General features: G+C 36.4%; 1 protein-coding gene across 2 annotated transcripts in view; it reads left to right on the top strand.

The window, feature by feature from the left end:
* FNBP4 (formin binding protein 4) overlaps positions 1–21380 on the top strand; it is a 35298-nt gene that overhangs the window by 3437 nt on the left and 10481 nt on the right. For both annotated transcript variants that reach the window (XM_033120268.1, XM_033120269.1), the window contains 13 exons: positions 1932–2068; positions 2416–2602; positions 3218–3365; positions 3650–3770; positions 5497–5835; positions 6782–6992; positions 9608–9732; positions 11675–11779; positions 12646–12779; positions 13788–13975; positions 18975–19285; positions 19413–19554; positions 19930–20276. In XM_033120268.1, the coding sequence (XP_032976159.1) occupies positions 1932–2068; positions 2416–2602; positions 3218–3365; positions 3650–3770; positions 5497–5835; positions 6782–6992; positions 9608–9732; positions 11675–11779; positions 12646–12779; positions 13788–13975; positions 18975–19285; positions 19413–19554; positions 19930–20276 (2495 nt within the window). The remainder of the gene's footprint in view (positions 1–1931; positions 2069–2415; positions 2603–3217; positions 3366–3649; positions 3771–5496; positions 5836–6781; positions 6993–9607; positions 9733–11674; positions 11780–12645; positions 12780–13787; positions 13976–18974; positions 19286–19412; positions 19555–19929; positions 20277–21380) is intronic.

Consider the following 21380-nt stretch of genomic DNA (forward strand, 5'->3'; position numbering starts at 1 on the left):
ATGACTTTTATCTTGCTTTTATGTCTTCAGCATTATTTTTTGTCCCCTTAGCATTATTTCATACATTCCTATTATGGTCTGCTTAATCATGAAATAATATTGCATCTAGTACTGTCCTGTAATTTGCCTTGTTAGTCCCGTTTGAGAGCATTCAAGTTGTTTTACAGCTTTTAATTATTTGAGGCTGCTAGAAGCTTTTCGCAGAAACATTTTTTGAGTTACTTCTTGAGTTTATATCCTGAAAGATGAGATTATCTAGCTAAAAGAAACTTGAAGTCGCTTTTAGTATATGTTACCAGATTGTTCTTAAGAAATATTGAATCATTTTATGGTGTCTCTAACAATATTACGGATGCATCTTTTCCCCCAATACTGGGCTTAATTGTTTTCATTTACTTTACTATTTAATAGTCATTATGTTATTAGGAGTTTGGAAGAGGTTTGAGTTGTGCTATGGAAAGCTCTGAGGTGAAGAAACGAGGAATAGGTGGAGCCTTAGCTAAGGCTACTGCCTGTGAGACCCACCCCAAGCCGGAGGAATTACCCCTGCTTGGGGAATTTTGTGATAAAAATTCCACACAGCTCGTCTGGTTGAAACCTTTTACCAAAGGGTATATATAGAATTAATGCCAGTGACCTAGGTGATTATATCTGTGAATGTCTCTAAACTAATTTTAGGTGAAAATACAAATTTTCCATCTTCTTACTCCCCCTGCCCACACACACACAAAATCATCAGTGCTGAGTGCAGATTTTTTCCATACAGAAATCTCTCCTTTTATAGCTCTACCCCTACAAGGTTATTAATTATTACCTGTTGTTCAGAAAATCAGGAAAATTAACTGGCATGCCCCAAAACAATGAGAAATAAAATATTTGGTAACTGGAAAATAGAAACACTGTCCACTTCGATTCGAAGATCCACTTCGAATCCTTCTAACTAATTTTGGAAATTAATATTTAGTGTAAGAACTAATCTATATACTAAAAATGAAGGCAAGATTTATGTGACTAAAGCATTGAATGTGAACTCTTGTATAATAAAAGTAAAGCAATTTAAGTTTACTTTTACCTGAACCCATGAACTCATTTATGGAATTATGACAAAGAAAACTAGATTTTACTTCCTGATAAATCTGTTCATTTACCAAATATTTATTGAGAACATATAATGTGCCAGGCACTGGGAAATCTAGTCTTATTAGTAAAGCTGAAAAGTCTAGCTAGGCTTTAACATTCTATGTACCTATGATAATAAAATGATATATAAAGGGTATATAGCTCTCTTAATTTGTATAAGTAGGGTAACCACAGGTGCTACAAAAGGAAATAGCATGCATAGAAGCATTTCAGAGGCCATACCTCATACAACTTGAGTTTGAGGAAGACATGAATAATTGGTTCTAGCTGGTTTTTTTGTTTGTTTGTTTTTTGTTTTGGTTCTAGGGTTTTAAATTCCATTTAAATTTGTCACTTCTTGTTTGAGGAAAAGTCATTTAAAAAGAACTTTTTTTAACTTTGAAAATCTCTTTGTTTCATTTACTAAACCCTAATTGCTTTACTTGTTTAATATGGACACATAAATCAACAAATCCTAAAACCAGGATATGTGCTATTTTGACAGAGTATGGACTTGAATAATTGAGCATGTATTTTGAGAAGGATGTCAAGTATCTATGCAGATTGATTTTCTTAGCTCTAAGTGCATATTTGATGATTTATTTTGAGGGTGTGTTCTAATCTGTAAGTAAACTAAACTGTTTGGCTAGGAAGCATTTCAGATCTTGCTTTCTGGCAATTGTCAGTTTGGCTCAAATAAAATCTTATAAATAAAAAAACTGTTTGGCTAAAGAACCATGTTATGTTTTCTCTTGGATACTACCTGGAACATACTGGATTGTTATTACTAATGTTTACCTTTTTGTTTCTAGGAGGCTTATGCTTGCTTGGTGCGTATGCTGACAGTGATGATGAAGAGAGTGATGTTTCAGAAAAACCAGCACAATCTAAAGAGTCGAATGGAAACCAGTCAACTGATATAGATAGTACATTGGCCAACTTTCTAGCGGTTAGTGGTGTTTTGTTTGGGTTTTTTCAGTTATTGAAGCCACTTTGGGACTCAGAGCTCAACTGGTTAGCCTACTTGGCAATCTCTGTCTCCCTCTCCCTTCATCTCCCCCTTTACCTCTGTTCCTTAGTCCCTTCCGTCTCTTTCCCTTTTCTCTTTGTTAAGGTTGTAAGAAGGAGAAAAGTGGAGAATAGAAGGGTTTGGGGGACTTGTGTAATTGGAAGATGAGGGTTTTGATTTGAGAAGCTAAGAACTGAGCATGTAGTATTCTTTAAAAAGTGATTGCCAGTTCATCCATTTTCTGGGTTTGATGTTTTAATGCGTTTGTTACTATTTTCATTCTAAAGGAGATTGATGCTATAACAGCTCCTCAGCCTGCCGCTCCTGTTGGAGCTTCGGCTCCACCTCCAACTCCGCCTCGACCAGAGCCAAAGGAATCGGCAGCATCTGCCCTTTCTTCCACTTCTTCAAATGGAACGGACTCAACCCAGACGTCAGGGTGGCAGTATGATACGCAGTGTTCACTGGCAGGAGGTAAGCTTGATCCTTTGGGTTTTAAAGGAATGTAAAGTACAGTCCTTAAAGGTTTCTAGGCATTGAGATTCCAAAGATGAAAGCCTGTATGCCTTAGCTCCAGGCTTAAGGGTTCTGCCTTTTTAAATACAGTATTTGGAAGATGATAAGTAGGGTAGTTACCTCTGAGAACTACTAGGATATATTTTTATTTTTTGAAAGATAATTGCTTGCCCTTTTAACCAGTAGCAAATTATGTCAGGTGAATAATTGAAGCCATTATTTTAAAAAGTCTTTTGGGGTTCAAAACAACCATCAAACTGCTTTTCTTAACCACATGTGCACAGATGATTGGGAGGGGGAGTCCCCCCACCCGCAACATTTGACAGTGTCAGGAGACAATTTCGGTTATCACAACAGGGGGTGGGAAAGTGTTGCTATGTCATCTAGCCAGGATGCTGCTAAACACTGCAGAGGACTGGCCCCAACAACAAAGAATTACCGTGCCCAAATGTTAACAGTCTAAGGTTGAGAAACCGTATGTTAGATTGTTAGGGCTTTAGGCATCATTTGGGATATAAGGTCAGAATTGTGGAGCAATTTATGCTTCTTAAAATTGGTTTTATTTTCTTCCAGTTGAAATTGAGATGGGAGATTGGCAGGAAGTCTGGGATGAGAACACAGGATGCTATTATTATTGGAACACACAAACAAATGAAGTGACATGGGAGTTACCTCAGTACCTTGCCACCCAGGTACAGGGATTACAACATTACCAGCCCAGGTAAGAATAGACTTAAAAAGAAATTACCTAGAAGGAAATTATTTAAGTGTGTTTTTCCAGGACCCATCAGCTCCAAGTCAGGTAGTTGTTTTAATCTAGTTGTGGAGGGCGCAGCTCACAGTGGCTCATGTGGGGATCGAACTGGCAACTTTGTTGTCAAGAGCACGTGCTCTAACCAACTGAGCTAACCGGCCGCCCCCCCAGAAGGAAATTAGAGTCTTTATCTTTTGCTGGTAATAATTTGCCTTCTATTTCTCTTGCTAAGCATTTTATTTTTTTTTAAGTTCTGTAACAGGTGCTGAATCTAGTTTTGTGGTAAATACAGAAGTATATACTAAGGAGAAAAATATTTCTGTTTCTAATAGTAAAAGTGGACCAGTCATAGCCAAGCGAGAAGTTAAAAAGGTTAGTGTCACAACTTACCTCATTTGCTTATTTTCAAATCTAAAGAACTTTAATGTTACTCTGGCACAGGTATAGAAGCCTTCTGTTAATATTTTACAACACAAATATGAAATAGGATAAATTCTGTTTTTAAAATTAATGTTTCTGTTTATTATGTGGCACTTACAGCAGTTACCCACATCAGTGGTTCTTTTGGAGCTTCAGGGTGCCATAGCGGCTCCGTGGGTTATTGTGAAGGATGTGGGAGCAACCAAGCAGGGAGGGCTTCAGGTTCTCTTCTCCACTACAGAATACTTCTATTTGGGATTCTTTTCATAAATATAGTTGATAATGTTATATTAGTTTTAGGTGTACAACATAGTGCTGCAACAATTGTATACCTTACAGTGTGATCACCATGATAAGTTTAGTAACCATCTGTCATCTTACAAAGTTATTACACTATTATTAACTATATTCCCTAACTGTACGTCATATTTCTCTGACATATTTATAATTGAAGTTTGTACCTCTTACTCTCCTTCACCTCCCCTACCCCGCACAACCATCGTTTGTTCTGTGTAGCTGTGAGTCTGTTTTGATTTCACATATAAGTGAAATATGGTAATTGTATTTCTCTTTGACTTATTTTACTTAGCCATCCATGTTGTCACAAATAACATTTCATTCTTTTCTATGGCTGAGTAATATTCCATTGTATATGTATATTCTTCTTTATCCATTCATCTATCAGTGAAACACCTAGGTTGCTTCCCTATCTTGGCTATTGTAAATAATGCTGCAAGGAACATAGGAGTGCATATATCATTTCAAATTACTGTTTTCATTTTCTTTGGATAAATACCTAGAAGTGGGATTTGTGGGTTGTATGGTGGTTCTGTTTTAATTTTTTGAGGACGCTCCATACCGTTTTTCATGGGGGCTGCACCAGTTTGCAATCTCACCAGCAGTTCATGAGGGTTCAATTTTCTCTACATCTTCGCAAACACTTGTTATTTATTGACTTTTTTGTGGTAGCCATTCTGACAGATGTGAAGTTTTTTTTGTTTCTTATGAAAAGATCAGCTACCTTAACAATTAAAACTACTAGTGAATCTTGAGCATTTCTATCACCTCATCAGTAGTAAAAGTAAGTTGTATTCTACAGGGAGTGTGTGTGTTGAATTTTAATTTATCTTGAATTTTTAAATGATGGGGAATGTATCAAACATTACTTTCAGAATAATTTAATCTTTAAAGCTCCAGGAGGAAGGTAAAATAAACATCCCAATGGAGGAAGTAGACCCTTTAAATATAATCACACACTTCATTTAGAAATATTTCACTTTTCTCTAAACCACCTTCATAGCAGAATGTGAGGTTGCCTGATTATACAGAAGAGGAAGGTGAAGATTTATCCAGTCATGTTGACTTACTAAAACTGAGCTTATTTAAATCTGCCTGTGCTTCTTATCAATCAGTCGGTCTTTTGACATAGCGAGAACGGGGGGAGGAAATGGTTGAGTTCTACCCACAACTAGGTTCTAGTTCAAACTGCTTTCCTAAAGTAGCAGTGCCTCCAGTATACACACGTAAGGAAAATGGTACAAACGTATGTACTAATCTGTTGGGAATTGGTTTTTAAGAATATCCAGTGACTGAAAAATAGTAATTTTTAACATGAACAATTAAATATATACTGAGGTGAGATTTTGAACATTAAGTGAGATTATTTTATTCTTTATAGGAAGTAAATGAAGGAATTCAGGCTCTCTCAAATAGTGAGGAAGAGAGGAAAGGGGTGGCAGCATCACTGCTTGCTCCTTTGTTGCCTGAGGGAATAAAAGAGGAAGAAGAGAGATGGAGAAGAAAAGTAATTTGTAAAGAAGTAGAGCCAGTTTCAGAAGTGAAAGAAACAAGTACAACAGAAGAAGCAGCAACAATAGTAAAGCCACAGGAAATTGTATTGGACAATATGGAAGACCCTTCTCAGGAGGATCTTTGCAGTGTTGTTCAATCTGGAGAAAGTGAAGAGGAAGAGGAACAAGATACCCTTGAGCTGGAGCTAGTTTTGGAAAGGAAAAAAGTAAGTTTTTGAAGTTTTAAAGTACATTTTCTTCCCTCAGTACTGTCATACTCAAGTACCATTATGCTCAATTTACAGCACAAGTATTGGGGTTTTGTTTTTCTTATCCTTTCATCTAGATAATGTTTAAGCTTATGCAGTAAAACCTTGAGCAATGGACTTTTATAATTCTTTTGGTCCCTGATGATGCTTTTGGTAGTTGACAACCAATAAAATCTGATATTGTTCTGACTTAAGGATGGATACAATGAGTATCATCCTTGACTTAGCGTCTTAACAAATGAACATTGCAAATTCTTGTGATAACTTGGTTTTTAACCCAACAGTTAAAGTATAAGTTGACTTTCAGTTATTAGCGATGGCATTGTTTGGATACTTAAATGGGCTTTGTAAGATAACAGAAGAATTGTAAGGAACCCCTCATTACATGTGCTTTCATTTTATAAAAGGAAAAAGTACCATCTTTAAAGAAGATGGTCCACGGGAAACTTTCCTGATTGAGCAGTTGATTTTTACCTATTGCTGCCATGATTTTCTTGTAACAGTTTCATCTACTGCTGCCTTTGGTATAAAGCAAAAATTTCAGAGGTGTTGTATATCCTCCATGAAGAGTATTACCTCCTTGAAGCTGTGGAGAGGGACTAGCTAAGTTAAGCTTTATCTGTTGTGTGCATATATTGGAAAATTTGTGTATTAGTGGATTTCTAGAACATATCTCCTTCAAATTGACATTTGTTGACTATAATCATTAATAAGCATTTACTAAGTAACAACTGAATATGGGACATAATGCTCAGCTCTCATGGACAATTGTATTAAGAAATGCTTCCTGTCCTCAAAGGGTTTAAATTCCAAGAACACATGGCTATCATTCTTGCTACTCAGACACTAAAATGTTAATAAACAGTTAATGACACTGTTCACTTTATTTTCCTGTTTGTTGTAGGCAGAGTTGCGAGCCTTGGAGGAAGGAGATGGTAGTGTGTCAGGGTCTAGTCCATGTTCTGATATCAGCCAGCCAGCATCACAAGATGGAATGCGTAAACTTATGTCTAAAAAAGGGAAATGGAAGATGTTTGTTCGAGCTACCAGTCCAGAATCTACCAGCCGAAGTTCTAGCAAAACTGGACGGGAGACTCCAGAAAATGGAGAAACTGGTAATTCATGCTTCACATTAAACTTGAGAAGTGAAAGATGTACAGGGGAAATCCTTTTTTTCCCTCTTCTGCAAAAGGAAAGGAACAGCACTTTTACCCTTTTAGGAAAATGCTGGGAAGGAACTTCTTTCTACCTTTTCCTACTCCAACTCTTAGTGGAAGAGTAAGATTCTGAAAGGCTGGCATCCATTGGGTTGTGCATTCACCACTGATGGAGGCTTATTTCTCCCTCAAAAACAAACAAGATTGACTCCCCCCCTTTTTTTGATCGCTTGCCACAATAATTGCCTTGATCGGTGTAAAGACCATGGGTTCTCTTTACTCAGCTCACTGTTTCCAGTTGGTAAATAAGGCAGGCAAGCCCAGCCTCTTCACTGCTGTCTGTACAATTTGCCCAGCCTCTGGTTGGCTGTGTAGATAGCGTGGTCCTGTCATGAGGACCCAAGTAACTTTTATTTGTGGTAATGTAGAAGAGACCCTGCTGCATTTTTCCAGCCTATTACCAGAACTAACACTTGAAGCTCCATTTGGCCCTAATTCTGTAGTGGAAAGTTAGCAATAAGATTTAAACACCAAACCTTAGTTGAGTATACCTAGCAGAAGATACTTTATAGGTTACAGTTAATCAACAACAAATAAACGAAAACACAGGTAGGAAATGCGAATATCTTTGTTTGAATCTTCTGTTTTCTATCAGCAATATAGAAGAATATGAAGTAGAATTCTAGAGGTCCCACTTCATCTTTTCTTTATTGTCATTCCCTATCACTAAAGTCCATTTTCTCTATCCTTTATCTACATATCCTTTTAGAACTTTCCCTCTCTTTACATTTGTTTGTGTGTGTGTATGGGTACATGTATATGTGCATAATTTTATCATAGATAAATTGTTGATGACATAATTTTTTTTCACTTAATATGGCTAGAAAATTATTTTTAACCACTGAGTGCTTTAGATGTCTTAAATGAACTCTTCCCCCATTGATGGACATTTAAGTTCTGCCCATGTTTCACTCTTAAAAATAATACAGCATTTATATTATCCATAAACACCTATAATCCATTCAAATGTCCATCAAAGGTAGATTGGATAAATTTTGGTGTATTCTTGCAATTAAATTCTAAACAGTGAAAAATGAATGATCCATAGTAATATGCTTCAATACAGATTAATCTCAGAAACAGTATAATGTTCAATTAAAGCCACAGAAGAATGCAAATGTTAATATTCTATGTATATAAGTAGGAAAACTAGGGGAAAATACTGTGCTTCAAGATCTGTCTATGCATGATGAAACTAACAGTATTTATTACTGACACCATCGCGGTAGAGGTTATGTCTGGTGTGCATGTGATGGCAGAGGTACAGGGAGCATCAGACGTGCTAGTAATAGTCTTCTGTTAAGCTGGTTTATGGTTACCTGAATACTTATTTCTTAAAATGATACACACACTTGGTATACTTCACAAACGTTTATCATACTTCATAATAAAAATAATGCTGTAATAAACATCCTGGTACATATTTCTTTATGCAGATTTTAGTATCCTAGTATAGATTCCTGCAGGTATGTTGCTAGGTCAAGGGGTGTGTTCATTTTAATGTGATACATTCTGCATAATTGCCCTCCGAAATGATCAAGTCTTAGAGCTCTGCCGGTGCCTAAAATTGTTCAATTCTTTTACCTGCCACCAAATCTAACGTGTAAATGAATTACAAACTAATAAGTAGGAGAGTAGAAAGATTTGGTTTCAGACCATTTGAAAATGCAGAAGAAATATTAATGATCAAATAAAAAGAGAACGAGCCCATTATATAATAAGGTTAACTTAATATAAAATTTTAGGCTAATAAAAGCTGTTGAAAATGATGTTAAAGTCACATTTCTTCTTTAGATCAAGGATTAACCAGAATCAAGAAGAGGTACTCAAATTTGGTTATTTTTTTTAAAAATCTGTGATCCATGACAATGATTTACATTGTTTATGGAGATTAGTATGGTAAGCAGGTGTTCCAAAGCAAGCATAACAGACTTCATGTCTTCTACTCCATTCAAGTTAGTGGTAAGTCTGTTCTCTTCTGGAGAGTCCCTCTACCCTCAGATATTACCACGAAACAGAAAAGCAGGTTGGTCCAGTTTAGCATGTCTACAGGTCTTAACTAGTTCAGGAAGGAAGTTAACAGGTAGTTAAAAATGCTGCTCTGATATTAAAGCCTTTTTTCAACAGCTACTTGGTAAAGAACCCTTATAATATTCCAAGTTTGATATCTAGCTTTTATAAGTAATTGAAGCCATGGTATTGTAGAAGAGATTAGAAAAGATTAATAAAGAAGAAATAAAAAGCAGACACTACAGAGTAATATGGTAAAACAAAGTAAATTTTAGCCATAGACCCATTTTAAGAAAGGTGATTATAAAGAATAAAATTTTTTGGCTTTATAAACACAGTAGGTTGCTAAGTCAATAGGGCTTGAACAAGTAAGAAACACAGGCAATGGATAGAGAATTAATAACGTTTTTCAAAAAGATCTCTGCTACAGGGTTCAGAAAATGTACATGGGGCTCTATCAGTATTGGTCTTTTTTATTTAATTTCACATACTTTCTTTTGCAGCAATTGGTGCTGAAAATTCAGAAAAAATAGATGAGAATTCAGACAAAGAGATGGAAGTAGAGGAATCTCCAGAGAAGATGAAAGTACAAACAGCACCTAAAGTAGAAGAAGAACAGGATTTAAAAGTATGAACGCATATTACTTAATGCAGCTTGACAAATAAATATTTTTAAATTTGCTAACCATTAAACTACTTCTAGTAGCAAGTAATAAAAGTAATCTTTACTATCTTCAAATAGAAATCATTTACTTGATTAGGTGAAAAGGTCCTATATAAGGCAGCAATAAGGAATTATAAGACTGATTTAATGTAGAGAAATTATCTAAAACTAAATTCTGAACGTTTTAATTACTTAAGTAAAGCCTCCATTGGAAAGCAACAGCTTATCAAATATTGGCTTTTCTGGTTTAGAAGTACTAAAGAAACTGCACCAAAATTTAATTCCTACATGAACTACTTGTCCCTATATAAAGTCAAATTTGGTTCCAATTTCATTTCTATTTCTAACATCATGAGGACAATTGGACCATATAAGTTACGTAGCTATTTAAGGATGGTCTGTTGGAAAGACCACTTGGCATATTCTTTTGACTTGAAAGAGTTTATCCAGTCATTGGATACTGGACCACTATGTAGAAGGGACTGGGAGAATTAATTTTGTTCAGAGTATGGCTAGTATAAGCAGTTATATGAGGTATGATCTAACAATACGGTGAATGTTTAAATTAAAAAAAAATTATTACGGGTTGCCAGTTAGCTCTGTTGGTTAGAGCGCGGACTCTTAACAACAAGGTTGCCAGTTCGATCCCCACATGGGCCACTGTGAGCTGCGCCCTCCTCAGCTAGATTGGAACAACTACTTGACTTGGATCTGATGGGTCCTGGAAAAACACATAAAATAAGTTTTTTAAAAAATGATTACAGTAAAAGACACATTGCCATTGATCCCCCTCAAAATAACTCCCTCTTGTTTCGAATACACTTATCCCATCGTTCTTGCCACTTTCTGAAGCAGTTCTGGAAGTCCTCTTTCGTGATTGTCTTTAGTTTGCGTTGTCATGGCTGCCTTGATATCCTGAATTATTTTGACTTTGGAGAAGAGCCAGAAGTCACCTGGTGCCAGATCCAGTGAATAAGGTGGATGAGGATACACCATAATGTTTTTACTTGACAGAAATTGCCATATTTGTATGCCATAAGCGATGTGTGACACGGAGCATCGTCATAGAGGATGACTTTAAAACACACCTCTCAACTGTAGCTCACACCCGACTGACTGCACTGAACAAGTTGAAACTAGTCACACACTGTTACTAGGTTCGATGTGCCGCTTTCCGTATTGAAGATCCCTGCCTTTCTGTTGGATGGCACTCGGCAGCAGCATTCACCGTAGTTTTTGATCACAATGGAAAGGCTCCATGTCATACATTTGCTTCTGGTACGGCAATTTCTGTCAAAAACATTACTGTGCGTCCTCAGCCACCTTATTCACCAGATCTGGAATCGTGGAACTTCTGACTCTTCCCCCAAAGTCAAACTGACCATTAAAGGTAAATGTTTTGAATCAATTTAGGACATCGAGGCAGCCACGACAACTCAACTAAAGACACTCAGAAAAGAGGACTTCCAGAACTGCTTCAGAAAGTGGCAAGAACGATGGGATAAATGTATTCGAAGGGAGAGGGAGTATTTTGAGGGGAATTAATGGCAGTGTGCCTTTTATTGTAATAATTTTTTTTTAATTTAAACATTCACAAGATTTTTTATCAGACATCGTATCTTTTAGGATCTGTTTTCAACTATTGAAATCCATCTTATGTTAGAGTATATATGCATTTAATTTCTCTAGACCTTGTGTCATATCACTTTGTTATGTGAATTACTTTATTGTAGGTTAGAATTTTATCTTCTACAAAGCTATTTGGATATAGCTATTTGAGAAAGGCTGTATAATTTATAGGCAGACCCATTTTTCTAGTATCTATAAACAATAAGTGAAAGATTTTACATAATACAGAAAATATTGCTGATTCCATTTTTAACTTTTTTTCTTTCCTGCATTACAGTTTCAGATTGGAGAACTGGCAAATACCCTGATGAGTAAATTGGAATTTTTAGGCATTAATAGACAGTCCATCTCCAACTTTCATGTGCTGCTCTTACAGACTGAGGTAATTTAGCCACTTTTGGTATAAACAGTGTTTGAATAAAATGCTGTGTGTATGAGGAATCTGTCTTGTTTATGTTTTAATCCTAAATTTAAATGTTTAACCTTGAAGCTTATTTGAAGTAAGCTTATTTACCACCCCAGGAAATAAAACTATGTATTAGCCAAAAGAAAATATAATTATGAAGATAAATACTGGGAGTTTGTGTATAATGATGATACCACCTTCAATAGGCATATATACCTTACTAAATTCATTGTGGTAAAATTGGTTAATAAATAGCCTTATATAAATTTCAGGTATACAACTTGGTAGGCACATATTTTAATATAGTTTCTTTTCTAATAAAATTCTGTTCATAAATTAGATGAGGCCATAAAATGTTGAAAGCACTTTATAGGTATTAAAGCTTTAGAAATCTACTTAAAAAGTTCTGAGTCCTGTTTGTAAGCATAGTATAGCATACTGGACAAAATGGCAGGGTAGAATTAGGTGAGAAACTCCTGTAGGAAGCTGATTGATTCCCCCTAAGAATTGAGCCTTTAATTTTGAACTATCTACCCAAATTGAAGGTAAAATTATTGGGGAACCAATCTTAATACAGTCTAAAGGGAAAAACAAACCTGCTACTCCTTTTCACAGGTACTGGAGAGTTGGCAATGTAAAAATGTACTGGGGTCCAGTCTCATTTTTTAGAACTCTGCAGAGCAAACAAGATTTGTTAGGAAATTAAGGTGGGATTTCTCTTCCTCATTGCTCTGCCAGAGTATAGCAATACAGTCATGAACCAGAAGACGCATGTTCCTCTTACCTCTGCCTCGTGACATAATAAAAAGTCTTTAATACTTACTGGTGTTTGTTGATCCTAGACTCGGATTGCAGACTGGCGGGAAGGGGCTCTTAATGGAAACTACCTTAAACGAAAACTTCAGGATGCAGCAGAACAACTAAAACAGTATGAAATAAACGCCACTCCTAAAGGCTGGTCCTGCCACTGGGACAGGTACGCACTCTTCTCCCCTTTTCACCTTTCACCTTTGACATCTCAAACATGATTTGTGATCACCATCACCTGACAACATGACAGCCTGTCTGGAGACTGAGAGCAGCTGCAGTTAGCGGTGCCAGGCAGGCAAAGCACCGCAAGCGCTTACAGAGTCTGGGCCAGCCACGCGTTGGAGAAACAAAAAACAGTGTTTAAAGTGTTCCATGTAACGGATTTTTTCCCAAGATTGGACAAAGCTGGTTTTTACTCTCCAGAGTGTTGTTGCACGGAGTAGGGCGGGCTTGGGGGTTAAGCGCATGCGAGAGCTCTGTGCGCTTTACAGGACCTCTGGAAGCAACTACTCCTGATTAACCTCGGTGAAGTTAAGGAAAGCTTCGTGGCTGAAGATGTGAATGAAGAACAAGATTACTATCTTCTGCCAGCAGGTCAGATGAAAATATTTCTTTTTATATTTGGTTTTTCTTGATTTTTTTTTCGTTATTTGAAATCTTTGCTCTTTTATTTTTCAGCTCCCAGATCCTCTCCCTCTCTTTAGCTTTCACTGTGTTTGGTATCAAGAGTATGAAATGTGAATTCCACCGTCCAAGAGGGGAAGAGTCACCTTTCGCAAACTTCGTTGTTCTCTTCTTTGGAAGGGAAATTAGTGTTCTAGGAAATGGAGTCCCTCCATTCATGAAACTTTAAACCCTGTTAAGCATTGGCCAAAAAAAAAAAAAAAAAGTAAAGAGAAAGAAAAGATATGAGAGGTGTTTTCTAAGTCATCTGTTGGAGTGAGAGGGCTCAGGGCTGTATTCACAGAGCTGCTGGCAGTGCAAATAGCTTTGAATTGTCCTTGGTTCTCCATCCTCAAGTGTCAAAGCTCTTTGTTGCCTTTGTGAATAGCAGTCCATTAAAGGAGAGGTTCGTCCCTGTGAGAGCAGACTGCTGTCCTGGGACAGGACCAAATGGAAGTGTCTTTGTAGGAGAATGGGTCTTAAAACATGTGTTTTCTTTCTTGTAATTTAGGGATCATAGACGATATTTCTATGTAAACGAACAGTCGGGCGAATCTCAGTGGGAGTTCCCAGATGGTGAAGAGGAGGAGGAAGAAAGCCAAGCACAAGAAAGTAGAGACGAGACTCTTCCTAAACAGACCTTGAAAGACAAAACTGGCACTGATTCAAATTCTACAGAATCCTCTGAGAATTCTACAGGTGGGACAATTTACCCTGTACTAATTGCAGACAAATGATTTTAGAGAAAAAAGACTTCTATAAATTATATATAAAAGAAGAAAATAATTTAAATCATAACCTAAATTTCTAGTTAAAAAATAGTGGCTTGACCTAAAAAAGGAATACAGGCATTAAACAGAAGAAAACTAAGGCAGTGACTAGTGGGAAATCAGCCATTGATACCAGACTGCTAAAAAATGAAATGATGGGCCAATATATTTTGATTTTTAAAAGATTGTCCTGTCATGCCACAGACAAAGCTGTGAATTTCCAGTAACAGGAATGCTAATTAATGCCAAGGAGCTAGATAATTGAATTGTGATTATCTGTGTGGAGTGATAATGTGACATTTCTTCCGCCTTTCTGTAGAAGTCTTAGTGTATTGATACTGCAACCTCATTTTTCAACTCCACCTATAAGAAATCGTATAAAAAGTATGGTTACTACAAATCAAAATGATCTGAATAAATGCTGTGAAACTAGGACCATATTTGTTTCAGAGCAGCAAAATAGTAGATCCTTGCAAAGAGCCAACAATATTCTTGTATAAAATGATCAAAATAGCTCAACTCATTTAAAGTACTCTTAGACAGCTCTTCAGTTTAGTTGCATACAGTAAGTCCTCACTTAATAATCTTTGATAGGTTCTGTGACTTTAAGCAAAACAATATATAATGAAACCAGTTTTACCATAGGCTAATTGATTTAAACAAAAATTAAGTTCTTACGGCATCTCATTAGTGTTGCAACAACAACATTATTCGAGGACCTGGTATACATTAAAAAAAAGAGCTTTCATAGCTCCTTAGTTATTCTGAGAATCTGATAGCTCTTCTAAGAGCCATGGCTTCATTTCCATAATATGGAAAAAGATACATTTCTTTTCCAAGTCCATCTTGGAATGACAAAAATAAGTGAATAATGAAGCATAGTCAAGACTATGATTAGCAATGTTTTTGATCTAAAACACTGGAAGCTATTTGTTAAAATAATGGCATGTGAAGGCAAGAGTCTGTGGAGTGGTTTCTAAAGTAATAAACCTTTGAAGATAAAAACCACATGGAATTTGTGGTGAGATAAGGAGTAAAGAGCTGAATTCTTTTGTCCTCTGCTTATCAAAAATGATGCTATGTACTCTACTGGCTCCCTGATCCCAGTAGAAAAGATCTGATAATGTACCAAATGAAACTTATCATGACTTTAACTTCTTAAATAACCTAGAAGTCATTATCAGATCACTCTAAATAAAAAGCCACATATGACTGCAGTGATAATTTTAGAACATAGCAAAAGGGTGGTTTTATTCTACTTCATATTTCAGAAGCATATTTTCTCAACAGGGTATTTACCATTTTCACAAAGATAATTTTCTTTTGATTACTTTCCCCATTCTTTCGGTAGCAATGATAGATATGTCTAATAAGTTGGTTTTATTGTTTGCTGTTTAGCAGTTAGTGAACTGAAAAGGCTTGATGGTGGTTCTGGGTAGGTGACTCCACTCTTGGCCACTGTCTAATGTCCCTTTCTTGTATGTTCCAAAGCTGAACATTCTAGAATTACCAACTCAGTGTTCTGTGATCACCTTCGAGTTCAGTATTATTTTCTCTCTTTGTTAATGACTCACACAGTTGGTACTGCCTGGTAAAGGGAAGGCCTTTGAGACATTCCTGCCTGATGAAAACAAAACTAGTTATGCTGTAGGAAAAAGCCACTGATAAACCAGTGTATATTCTTCCATCTTTTTATTGAGAGCCACTAAGACCACATGATTAACTTTGTCTAAATAAAATCCAAATTTGTGCTTAGGTCTTTGGGATTTAAGAGCAATACCAATCACTATTTTAAGCCTATAAAAAAAGTTTATATAATATATACTCTTTGTCAGCCTAGTGATGGTTAAACCTTTTAAGAAGAAAAACTATTATATTACACTTTGAGGAGCGAGAAAGTTGCAGAGTTCTGTTCATTTTTAATCCTTGTTCATTTTTCAGTGTTTGAATTCAGCATATTTCTAAAGATGAGCGATATTTCAAATTAAACCCAATATGTCTGTCTTACTGGGCTTGTGTCACTTAGGTTAAATTTAGCTGCTTTTCAAAAAAAAGTCTATGCAACCTAGTATTTATGTAATAATTTCTTACTTTAAATTGCTAAACTGGCCTCTGGGCCAAAATACTAAGCAAAATTTTCTTTTGTGGGGGAATACAGGAAAACAATGAAGCCTGCCTATAAACAGCTATAAAGAAGCATGGAAAATATATGTTCTTGAAGAATTCAAAATTTGTATCCCCACACTATTCTGTCTTTAAGCTTGTAGTTTTAAAATCTATGAGAACATAATAAAGGCTGTGCATACCATTTTAATTTCACCTTGGACTTCAGACTAAATGTTCTCTTAAATAGAAAAATACACCAACTGGGTTAAATTTTGAAATGAATAAAAGCATCATGTGATATGAAATCCATGGATATTCATACTAGGATTTCTTGAAGTTCTTTGTATTTAAGCTTAAGGAAATAATTATGAGTATTAAGACACAGCTTTTATGTTTTGTGTAAATGTAGTTTGGGATTCAAATATTAACTCTAAAAGTGCTCCTTGTTTGCTGCTAAATTTACCAAGTCTAGTTTATCTCATTTACCCAAAGTTGAATTCTGACTAGCTTTGCTAGAGCTTGTAAACCACATTATTAATACTGAACCTACTGTGGTTTTTTTTGAGTACCTCTGCATAGCAAGCAGCATGTCACCATCATAATTGTATTGGTGTTGCATTATGCTTCTAGATGAGGAATCTACTGGTATCTGAAGTCTGACATTTTAATTTACTTACAATGTTATGGTTGGTTTAGTAGAATGAAGTTTAATAAGATACTAATCTTCAGTGTTTATTAATTCTGATGTAATCTTGATATACTATTATGTAATGGAATAGATTGGCCATACCCAGACTTTGTCTAAAAGTTAATGTATAAATTCATATTAGATATGACCAAAGACAGAAGTTTCATGACACGTTTTAAATCTTTAGCTAGAAAACTGCGTTCCTGTTTTCTGGTGAATTTTTTCAATGTTCTTTTCCTTGGTAGTAAACAACTTAAAATAATTACAGTAACCATGTGAATCATGTTCTTAAAATCTTTTACATAATGTATCATTTATCTGTTCCATGAAAAGTAAAGCTGTTCTGAAAGTCAAATGGTTCATGGTCACTTCTGTGTTACCTTGTTGAGTGCCAGTGTGGCGTGTTCTGAGCAAAGTAAGGTAAAAGGCCTTATCCTTGTGCCAGAGCCTGTTACAATACAGCCCTTACATAATCCACTGCTTTTGACCATGAAATTGAACAGGTGGCTGCATCTGGATCTCTACTCCATGAGAAGTGCGATTTATTTGACTGAGATTTCTAAAGCTCTTGGGCTCCTGATAGTTCACCAGGATGTCTTGATAAAATAGCGCTAGACTAGGAGTCGTACGTGGCCACTAAGAGCTGGATGGATGATCTTGGGCAGCTTATTTCCTTCCTGGGTTTCATTACCTTTAAAACGAGAGCGTTGACTAGATGATTTCTCATGTCTCTTCTACTCCTAAATTCTGTGGTTTTTAGGGAGAAAATCCCCTTCAGCATTCCTGGGATATATATCTAATAGTCCCATATATTGTGAAACTTCCCTATTGACGATAAAGAGGGATGGGGAAGGCTACAAGTAAGTATATCCTCCTATTTTCTCTAATTTTTAAAGCTTTTCCCAGCAGAGAAAGGACAGTAATTAACTGGCTTTTGCAAAATTAGAGGAAAACTGATCCTGCAGCTTTTTAGCTGTAATTTCTTAACTCAGATTTCAACAGCGGATTCAAATCCTCTGCATCTTCAAACACCTCTTTTGTGTGTGCCTTAGTTATCATTTACCCTGAAGATGTGTCTCCTCAATTTCCTTTTTCTCATTACAGAAATTAAAAATTACCCTCCCTGATTTGTGTTGCTGTGGTTTAGCAAATGAATGTAATGGAATGATAAGGTTGACAATGGCAGCTGCAAATGGATTTTTAAAACTTAGTAACCCAAATTAATTAAAACAGAATTTGTGTGTTTTGAATGGGTACTTCTCTGGGTCATAAATTACTTATCTAGCTCACTGAAAAATCAAATACAGTCAGTATTGCAAATGCACATCTTTCACTCCCCTCATCACTTTTTAGAGTAAAAAAAAACCCCAGAGGATTGCCTTCTACTTGCATATGTTGAAACTGAATGTAGGTTCAGATAACTGAATTTCTCATTGGTTTGATGTGATGTGCTTCATTTACTTATCCGTAAATCTGGACCCAAAGAACAAGACTAGTTTTTTTGTTTTGTTTTCAGATTTTATTTTATTTTTTTAATTACAGTTGACGTACAGTATTATTTTATATTAGTTACAGCTGTGCAGCATAGTGGTTAGACATCTATATAATCTAGGCAGTGATCCCCCAATTATTCTAGTACCCACCTGGCACTATACATACTAGTTGTTACCATATTATTTACTATATTCCTCATACCCAACTTTACATCCCCATGACTATCTTGTAACTACCAATTTGTGCCTCTTTTTTTTTATTTTTTTTTTTTATTTTTTTTAATTAAAGTTGATTGGGGTGACAATTGTTAGTGAAGTTACATAGATTTCAGGTGTACAATTCTGTATTACGTCATCTATAAATCCCATTGTGTATTCACCATCCAGAGTCAGTTCTCCTTCCATCACCATATATTTGAAAGACTAGTTTTTTATAACTGGGGTGAGTGCTAACTATGAGGTTTATAAATTTATCTTTACACAGAAATCATTTTTGAACTGTTGTTTAATATTTCAGTGACATTAATGTAGAATAGATCTGTGGGTCAGATTTTATCTCACCAGTCAATTGAACATTTCCGTAAATATTAGCCATGGAGTTTTTATCTTGCCTTTTCCCTGACTCCTGTTTGTTTTCATAGGTTCTCTTTGTAAAGAGTCCTTTTCTGGCCAAGTTTCTTCTTCATCACTCATGCCACTTACTCCATTCTGGACCCTCCTTCAGTCAAATGTGCCTGTGCTTCAACCTCCATTACCTTTGGAAATGCCACCGCCCCCACCTCCACCCCCAGAATCCCCTCCTCCCCCTCCCCCTCCCCCTCCTCCTGTAGAAGATGGTGAGATCCAGGAGGTAGAGATGGAGGATGAGGGAAGTGAGGAGCCTCCTGCCCCAGGAACAGAGGAGGATACTCCGTTGAAACCTTCTGTACCAACCACGGTTGTAACTAGCCAGGTGAGAAATGACATTTGGCATTATGAAGAGTTTAGGGGGACTGGGACATGATTGACATTGTGTTTTATTTTAGAAGAGGATGTTTAACCAGGACCTTTAGCCACTGACTAGAGCCTTTGTGTTTCAGAGTTCAGTTGATTCTACCATCTCTAGTTCTCCCACTAAAGCGATAAAGAGAAAAGCTACAGAGATTAGTACTGCGGTAGTTCAGAGATCAGCTACAATTGGTAGTTCTCCGGTCCTCTACAGCCAGTCATCTATAACTGCAGGTAAGCACTGTGATGAAAATGTTTTCCACAATGTATTATCTTTGTTTTCAGAATTAGATACCATAAATTAATGTCAAAGGCTTTTCATTGCAAAACTATTTATATGCATTTCTTTTCAGTTACGAAGCAGTTCAGTGACTTTTAACAGTTTGGCACACGTCCTTTTAGATTTACATAACATCAGTGATTTTGATGTTTAAGTACCTTAATGCTGAAGTATTCAGAAATTAATATTTTGCTACCAGAGAAAGTTTTTTGAGGAAAGGTCTATTGGAATTATTTTGTAGATGATCCACAAATACTTCAGTTCCCTTTTCCTTCTTTTCCTTGTTTATGGCTTTGCATTAAAGTTGTTTCTTATGTTTTCTGTATTAGGTCACCAGACGACAGGGACTGGTCAGCAGTCTGCAGGGATTGGACACCAGGCACTATCAGTTAGCCATCCAGCAACAGGAATGGGTCATCAGGCCAGAGCAATGAGCCTGCAGTCCAATTACCTAGGCCTGGCATCAGCTCCTGCGATTATGAGCTATGCTGAGTGTTCTGTTCCAATGTCAGTGACTGCTCCCACGTTGCAGCCAGTCCCAGCCCGAGGTGCTGTTCCCGCCGCTACTGCCATTATAGAACCGCCACCACCGCCACCTCCTCCCCCTCCTCCGCCTCCTCCACCAGCTCCCAAAGTGCCACCCCCTGAGAAGACGAAAAAGGGGAAGAAAGACAAGGTATAGTGAAGCTCTCTTTAAATTTGTATTTAAAAAAAATCTTATTATTGAGGTGATACTCATATAAAGTTAACCGTTTTACAATACACAATTTAGTAGCATTTAGTACATGCACCATGTGCAACCACCACCTCTTATTACATAACATTTCATCAAAGAGAAAACCATGTACCAATTAAGTAGTCACTCCCTAGCATCCCCATAACTCCAGCCTCTGGGAACCACCAGTTTTCTTTCGGTCTCTGGATTTACCTGTTATTTGCAGTCATGCAGAGATGAACTTTTATGTCTGGCTTCCTTTACTTAGCACAGTGTTTTCTAAGTTCATCCATATTGTAACATGTATTAGTATTTCATTCCTTTTTATAGATGAATAATAGTCCACTGTGTGTGTATACCACAATTTATCCTTTCATCCATTGATGGACATTGGGATTGTTTACACCTTTTTGTAGTACCAGTATGAACATGCATACAAGTACATGAATACTGAGTACTTGTTTTCACTTCTTTAGGTATAGAGGAGTGGGACTGCTGGGTCATACTGTAATTCTGTGTTTAACTTTAAGAAACTGCCAAAGTTTTTCCTCAGCAGCTAAACCAATTTACAGTCCCACCAGCATGTACAAAGGTTCCAGTATCTCTAAATGTTCACCAGTACTTATTGTGCATTTGTTTAAAAAATTATACCAATCCTAGTGGCTATGAAGTGGTATCTTACTGTGGTTTTGATTTCTATTTCTCTAGTGAGTAATTATGTTGTGCATCTTTTCATTTGCTTGTTAGCCACTTGTGTATCTTTGGAGAAATGTCTGTTTAAGTCCTCTGTCGATTTTCTAATTGGGTTGTTTGTCCTTTGTTGTTGAATTGTAAGACTTCCATATAAATTATAGGTACGAGTCCCTTAAAAGATATATTATTTGCAAATATTTTGCCTTTTCATTCTCATAGTGTCTTTTGGTCCACAAAAGGTTTTAATTTTGGTAAAATTTGATTTTTTTTCATTTCTGCTTGTACTTTTTGTGACATATTTAAGAATTAATTGCCAAATCCAAGGTCGTGAAAATTTACCCCTATGTTTTCTTTTGAGAGTTGTATAGTTTT

The sequence above is a fragment of the Rhinolophus ferrumequinum genome, chromosome 11 (genome assembly GCF_004115265.2).
Source record: "Rhinolophus ferrumequinum isolate MPI-CBG mRhiFer1 chromosome 11, mRhiFer1_v1.p, whole genome shotgun sequence".
In the NCBI taxonomy this organism is placed as follows: domain Eukaryota; kingdom Metazoa; phylum Chordata; class Mammalia; order Chiroptera; family Rhinolophidae; genus Rhinolophus; species Rhinolophus ferrumequinum.